This window comes from Cebus imitator, unplaced genomic scaffold, assembly GCF_001604975.1.
Source record: "Cebus imitator isolate Cc_AM_T3 unplaced genomic scaffold, Cebus_imitator-1.0 Scaffold96, whole genome shotgun sequence".
Classification (NCBI taxonomy): Eukaryota; Metazoa; Chordata; class Mammalia; order Primates; family Cebidae; genus Cebus; species Cebus imitator.
Window position 1 is genome coordinate 3,937,330 of NW_016107411.1, and position 7,496 is coordinate 3,944,825.

A 7,496-nucleotide genomic window follows, 5' to 3' on the forward strand; every position below is an offset into this window, starting at 1 on the left:
GGCACGCGCCATCATGCCCAGCTAATTTTTTGTATTTTTAGTAGAGATGGGGTTTCACCATGTTGACCAGGATGGTCTCGATCTCTTGACCTCGTGATCCACCTGCCTTGGCCTCCCAAAGTGCTGGGATTACAGGCGTGAGCCACTGCGCCCGGCCCCATAAATATCTTAAGAGCACAAGTCTGTCAGCTCCCACTGCATTGATTTACAGTATCTTTCTATTAGAAAACCTTTAAAGGCTCCAGCCCCCAGATAAGAAGTGTTGTGCACAATACCTGTTGCACTCTCCCACCTGGTCTTACAATCTTTGCAGTGAAAATAGCCAGGTGGGAGAGTGCTTACGTGTGGTACATTTCTGGAACTAACAAGGTTTATTTCAAACAACTCTGTTGTAAATACCAAAAGAGTTTTAACCCTTACCGAGTAGAAGCAATCCCATGTCAGACCTGCTTAAAGTCTCATTGTTCCTGTCCTCAAAAGACACATTGATCTAAGGAGGCCCCAGCGACAAGAACTGTGTGGTCGCTGCAAAGACAAGAGAGTCTCCTGTGGCAATATTTACAGCTTTAAATATGTCATGTGACTTGTACAGGACCCCTGAGCTCTTCTTGTAACTTACTGTGCTGTCTCCCTTTTCGGCAACTCGGTTCTGACCTGGCATTGGAAAATGGACTAGGCTTTTGTACTTTTTGTAGGTTGTGTAACAATTGTACAATGTGAATAGAATAAAATAAATGCATGTGGAAAAAAAAAACAGGCAGCAGGAGGCTGCAGAACAACGCTTATAAAGACCTGTCACCCACACTGGGTGGGCAGCAGCGAAGCCCGCTGCAGCCGGGGTGTTGCCTTTAAAGCAAGTCGCAGGACCCAGCTCCTAGCGCCAGCATCTGGCCCAGCACCGCCCCTTGTTTTTCGCCCCGCCCCTCGCCTCTCGCCCCGCCCCTTGCCCCTTGCCCCGCCCTGCGACCCTCGCCCCGCCCCTCGCCTGTCTCTCCGGCCTCTCGCTCCCCGTCAGGTTCAAAAGTCCCCTCCCGCCTGACGTTTACCGCCCAGCCTGCTGCCCTTCTTCCTTGCCGAAGGAGGGCCTTCCTGGGCGGTCGGGTGGGCGGGAGGGAGGTTACCTTTCCCTGCCTCTCTGCGGCCGCCGGAGCTTGGAGGAAGCAGCAGCGCGGTCTGCTGGCGGCGGCATGGCTGGAGCTCCGGACGTGGGCGGGCCTGGCCCTGCGGCAGGGGAGCAGCTGCAGCAGCAACACGTCTCTTGCCAGGTCTTCCCTAAGCGTCTGGCCCAGGGGAATCCCCAGCAAGGGTTCCTCTCCAGCTTCTTCACCAGCAACCAGAAGTGCCAGCTTAGGCTCCTGAGGACGCTGGAAACAAGTAGGAGCCATGACCTGGAGAGTGGTGTTCGGCAGTGTGGGTCTGAGACCGGGTGGGCGAGGAGAGGCCTGGGCAACACTTGGCCAGAGGCTGCAGGTTCAGCCTCAGGGCTGAATGAGCCGGGTTCAGCACAGCCTCTAGGCAGACTGGGCATGATGGGGGCTAGATTGGGAGCCTGGGCCTCAGTTTCCCCACTAGAGGAGGCACTGAGAGCCTTTTCATCCTTGTTTTTGGCTTGTGGAAAGAGTTTGTCTGCTCTTTTCTGTCACCCACTGTTCTGACAGATCATCCGATTTCTTACATAAGTTATGCAGCTATACTGTGACTTCTGAGTAAGGGTGAGGCAGAGTTTTAAAGAGCCAGCCAGGTTAATTAAGGCATACTTACGGCTGGCAGTGCAAAAACAACAGTTTTGCAAACCTACCTTTCCTTGGAAGGGGTTCTTAGCCTTCATGCATGAATGGGCTCAGAGCGTAGAAATCCCTGAAATGGTCTGTGAAAGTGTGTGTGTGTGTGTGTGTGTGTGTGTGTGTATGCCTAAGTGCATTTTTTTTTGGGGAGGAGAGAGTTAATGGCTTCATCATATTCTCAAAGAGGCCAACGACCCCAAAAACGTTAAAGACTGCTATGGGTTAAACAGGTACACACCTACCCATTGACAGATTTCTCTCCAGTCCTGTAGACATTGCACTAGAGAAGATTTCTTAATTCCTTTACATTGACATAGACTTCCTAAGTTTACTTTCAGATACATTTAGAAAATCAGACTTAAACGTACTTGTCCCAAAGCAAGGTTACTATTTTATAGCTGGCCAGTCACAGTTCAAAAATCAACCACCCAAACATTTTACAGCCTTCCTGGGATTACCTGCTTATAGAGACTCAGGGACATAGGAGGAGGAAGGGGAGTAGAGGGTAAGAGGGGAGAGCATGATGATACTGTATTTACTGTACAAATATGTATTGAGTGCCTCCCAGGTTCTGGTGGGGGGAAGTACAAAGATGAATTAGCGTCCTGCTTTGAAGGTGCTTCAAAGCGGAAGAAGTGGGAAGAGTATGGGTTGCAGAGTTAGATGTGAGTTCAAATGCCGATCCCTTTCCACAGGTGTGGAAGAGTGACTTAACTTCTCTGATCCTCACTATCCTAATTGTAAAAAAAGAGAAGTGGAAAAATGCCTCTTTTAGGGTTGTTGTGAAGAATAGATTTTATGGATGTGGGTACGGTGGCTCATGCCTATAATCCCAGCACATTGGGAAGCCAAGGCAGGAGGATTGCTTGAGCTCAGATGTTTAAGACCAGCCTGGGCAATATAGGGAGATCCTGTCTCTACAAAAATAAAAAAATTAGCTGGGTGTGCTGTCTTATGCCTGTAGTCCCAGTTATTTGGGAGGCTGAGGCAGGAGATCTGCTTGAGCCCAGGAGGCTGAGGCTGTAGTGAGCTATGATTGCATCACTGCACTCCAGCCTGGGCAACAGGGCGAGACTCTAAAAAAAAAAAGTATTGATTTTATGAATGTAAAGTACCAGCGTATCAGGAGCTGAGCTGAATAAATGCTGGCTGTTTTTACAGTGGAAGGGCCACACAGTGGAGAAAGAGTGGAAATAGACAGGATGTGAGGAAGGTAGGGTGCTGAACTGAACTTTAGTAGGAATCAATGGGTCTTGATCTTCCAAGGGGAAGGTGGCTAAGAGGGCCTGTTGCTGGTATTAAAGTGTCAACCTGCAGCTTTAAAATCCTATCCCTGGGTGGGGCATGGTGGCAGAAACCAGGCCTCATGGGATACTTTTTTTTTTTTTCCACCAAAGCAGGTTTATTCTAAACATTGTTGCAGGTCCTTTTTAAGTACTAAACCGCAGTGTTGACAGCATTCTTAAGTACAAGGACTACAGACTTTTGAAACCATTTTAACTTTGTAAAATTCTTTGAGTTGCGTGAATAATAATGCACTTAATATGGTGCCTGCTACCTAGTATTCACTCGATTGTTAACAATAAGTATTCTGCTGTGAACACTCTTGCAAGGGGCAGGTTAGTAAAGCAGTAACCTATACCTGCCTTTCTCATCTCACTTTTTTTTTTTTTTTTTAAGATGAAGTCACGCTCTGTCACCCAGGCTGTAGTGCAATGGCACGACCTTGGCTCACTGCAACCTCTGCCTCCCAGGTTCAAGCGATTCTCCTGCCTCAGCCTCCTGAGTAGCTGGGATTACAGGCGTGTACCACCACACCTGGCTAATTTTTGTATATTTAGTAGAGATGGGGTTCCACCATGTTGGTCAGGCTGGTCTTGAACTCCTGACCTCGTGATCCGCCCTCCTCGGCCTCAGAGAGTGCTGGGATTGCAGGCGTGAGCCACTGCGCCAGGTCTCACATTTCTTTTACTCGCCTATTTTTGCCTTCAATTTTTTTTTTAAAACTTAGTTTCTTTTTTGGGGTTACATAAGATTATTTGCTGTGCATTTATACTCTCAGACAAGATGCCTATGTGAAAAGTTAATATTAGAGACATTTAGGTTCCTTGTACTTTCCTGTAGTAGTCACAGGCCCATAGAGTCTTAGACGTGGAAGGGCCCTCAGGAATCATCAAGGCCTCCCTGTCCCCGTAAAGGAAAACCTCTGTGTCATTGCTGGCCAGATACTCCACAGATCTCTCCTGGAACATAGTCACTTGTTCCTTGAGGCCCTTTCAATCTACTGTCTGTTGTTTCACTAGCTTTAACTGTTGAAGAAAAATCCTTTCTCATGCTGAGCTGAAATCTGCCACATGTAACTTCCACACTTTGGTTCTTGTTCTGCCCTTTGAAGAAATATTAACTGATTCTAGTCCCACATCTCACCCCTTCAATACTTGAAGCTACTGTGGTCCTAGTTAAGTCTTCTGTTTCCTTTCCACCCCCCCAAATCCTTTCTTGCTTCTTATTGAAAATAGTCCCGTGGTATCCTAGTCACCATCCCCTGTGGAAGAGCTTCAGTGGCAGGTCCCGTTTAGAGCGTGGTAGTACTCAGCATGGGACATGGTGTTGCCAGCATGGTCTGACCAGGATAGAGAACAGCGTGGCTACTTGGCTTCCTCAAATCTAGGTACTATGCTGTTGTTCACTTCTAGGAACATGGCCCTAGATTCCGTCAGTCTTTTGGTAATACATTGTGTTTGATCATTTAACTAAAAATGAACTTTAAAAGCATATTTGATATTGTCTAAGATGCTTAGTAGTACCATCTTGGTATTTGTATTAGTGTTTTATTTCAGTATAAATTTGCTTTGATGTTAATTTAAGCTTATCCTCTTGTTTCAATTTTTACTAATTTTAAGATTACTTTTTTTTTGAGACAAAGTCTCACTCTATCATCCAGGCTAAAGTGCAGTGGTGCGATCTCAGCTCCTGTAATGTCTGTCTCCCAGGTTCAAGTAATTCTCATGCCTCAGCTTCTCTAGTAGCTGGGACTACAGGCGTGGGCCACCATGCCCGGCTAATTTTTGTGTTTTTAGTAGAGACACAGTTTTGCCATGTTGGTGAGGCTGGGCTTGAACTCCTGGCCTCAAGTGATCTGCCCACCTCGACCTGCTAAAGTGCTGGGATTACAGGCATGAGCCACTGTGTCTGGCCTGTGAGTTACTTTTTGATAATATACTGCTATTTGGGTAGTTTAGTTGGTGCTACTTTTCCAATTAACTTAATTGACTCAATATCTTTTTTAGATCCATATGTCAAACTTCTGCTTGATGCTATGAAACACTCAGGTTGGTAAGTAACTCTTTTTGAAGTGCTGCTCTGTGCTCTGGCTGCTGAAAACAAAAACCAAGTTCTCTTTTTTCTTTCGAGTCAGAGTCTCACTCTGTCGCCCAGGCTGGAGTGCAGTGGTGCAATCATCTTGGCTCATTGCAATATCTGTCCCCTGGGTTCAAGCAGTTCTCCTGCCTCACCCTCCCAGGTAACTGGGATTACAGGTGCCTGCCACTGTACCCGGCTAAGTTTTATACTTTTAGTAGAGATGGGGTTTCAACATCTTGGCCAGGCTGGCGTTGAACTCCTGACCTTGTGATCAACCTGCCTCGGCCTCCCAAAATGCTGGGATTACAGGTGTGAGCCACCGCACCTGGCCCTCTTTTAAGACAGCTGCTTAAAATTTCTCTGAGGTCATGAAGTCTTTTCCATAGGGTAAATGGGGGTAATTGGCTGCATTGTCTCCAGGCAAGCCTTGTTCTCTTTGGACACCTTCTGCCCTAACTCATCTTCTTTTTTTTGAGACAGAGTCTCGCTCTTGTTGCCCAGGCAGGAGTGCAGTGGTGCTGTCTCGACTCACTGCAACCTCTGCCTCTCAGGTTCAAGCAATTCTCTTGCCTCAGCCTTCTGAGTAGCTGGGTTTACAGGCATACGCCACCATGCCCAGCTAATTTTTGTATTTTTAGTAGAGATGGGGTCTCACCATGTTGGCCAGACTGGCCTTGAACTCCTGTCCTCAAGTGATCCACCCGCCTCAGCCTCCCAAAGTGCTGGGATTACAGGTGTGAGCCACTGTGCTGGCCCAACTCATTTTCTAGCTTTTACCATTCACCCTATTAGTAAAGACAGTACTCAAAATTTTCTTGTAAGTAATTACCAATCCTGGCCTTTCTGCTACAGCAGCTTGAGCATTGTTTTTAATGGAGAAGAAATCTCAGCTTGTTATTTGGGAAACTTGCAGATGTATAACTTTGAGGAGCCTAAAGGAAGTCACTTTTGACATCCAGTTCTTAACATTTGGGCCCAAGGGCAGGAACTCCAGCGTACTTGCAATATGGTCATAATCAGTTGAACAAATGCTTTATGGAATTGTATCTATAGAATTTGAACTAGGATGGATTTTACATACAATCTTTTTATTTTTATTTTTTTTGAGTCAGAGTCTCTCTCTGTTGCCAGGTGCCAGGCTGGAGTGCAGTGGCACGATCTCGGCTCACTGCAACCTCCGCCTCCCGGGTTCAAGCAATTCTCCTGNTTATTATTATTATTATTATTGAGACAGGGTCTCACTCTGTTGCTCAGGCTGGAGTGCAGTGGCACGATCTCGGCTCACTGCAACCTCCGCCTCCCGGGTTCAAGCAATTCTCCTGCCTCAGCCTCCTGAGTAGCTGGGACTATAGGCATGCGCCCCCACGCCCAGCTAATTTTTTTTTTTTTTTGTATTTTTAGTAGAGACGGGGTTTCACCATGTTGGCCAGGATGGTCTTGATCTCTTGACCTCATGATCCGCCCGCCTTGGACTCCCAAAGTGCTGGGATTACAGGCGTGAGCCACCACGCCCAGCCTACAATCTCCTTATTTTACAGACGAGATAACTGAGTACTGAAGGTGTTAAGTTTCTTTCCGGAGGTTCTCTATGTGTTAGTGGTGGAGGGGATTTACTACATGGTGGAGGGCCTCCTGAGTCCTGGCCCAGGGCTGTTTGCCACCTACACACTGCTTCTGGACATTGTCTCTTTAATCTGTTCTTGCCTTTTAGTGCTGTTAACAAAGATAGACACTTTTCTTGTGAAGACTGTAATGGGAATGTCAGTGGAGGTTTTGATGCTTCAACATCTCAGGTAGGCGTTATTGCCAAATTGTTTCCTTCCCTTTAACCCTCTCTCCTGGTATTATTTGAGCATCGTCCACATGCTCAGCATTCTGTTTGGTAGACTTTGTGTAGGACTAAAAACATGAATTAGCTATTCTTACTCTAAGGAGTTTACTCTTAAAATCTCTTAAGGAGTTTACAGCCTCACAGGGAAGATAAGACATGAACATAGATAATTATAAAATGAGGCAGGCTAAACCATTTTAGATGGGTTTGGTTACCACAATGGGACAGTGATGTGATTGATCGAAAGGTGCCAACTGATTCGACTAGAAGATGTAAAGCTTCCTTAGGGGCAGAGCAGGGGTAGCATGAGCAAAAGTGCATGCTAGGAAACTGCACGGCATGTGTAGGGAATGGCATATTGTCTAGTTTATCTGGAGGGCAGGAACATGTGGAGAATAAGGGAAAATAGGATTGGAAAGAAATGTTAGCCATATGGTGGGAGTCTTTGAATGCTAAACGAAAGGGTTTTACCTTTACATGGTGATAGTGCTTGTGAAAAATTTCATTAGGGGAATTTT

General features: G+C 46.5%; 1 protein-coding gene across 5 annotated transcripts in view; it reads left to right on the forward strand.

Moving 5' to 3' along the window:
* The first annotated feature begins 993 nt into the window (after positions 1–993).
* ATP23 (ATP23 metallopeptidase and ATP synthase assembly factor homolog) overlaps positions 994–7,496 on the forward strand; it is a 17,169-nt gene continuing 10,666 nt past the window's right edge. Inside the window, exons 1-3 of one of the 5 annotated variants that reach the window (XM_017536270.2) lie at positions 994–1,374; positions 5,075–5,120; positions 6,859–6,940. In XM_017536270.2, coding sequence (XP_017391759.1) covers positions 1,188–1,374; positions 5,075–5,120; positions 6,859–6,940 — 315 coding nt within the window. In that variant the 5' untranslated portion in view covers positions 994–1,187. Of the gene's footprint in view, positions 1,415–5,074; positions 5,121–6,858; positions 6,941–7,496 lie in introns of all 5 variants that reach the window. The other 4 variants (XM_017536273.2, XM_037741248.1, XM_017536275.2 and 1 more) reach the window with 4 other exon arrangements.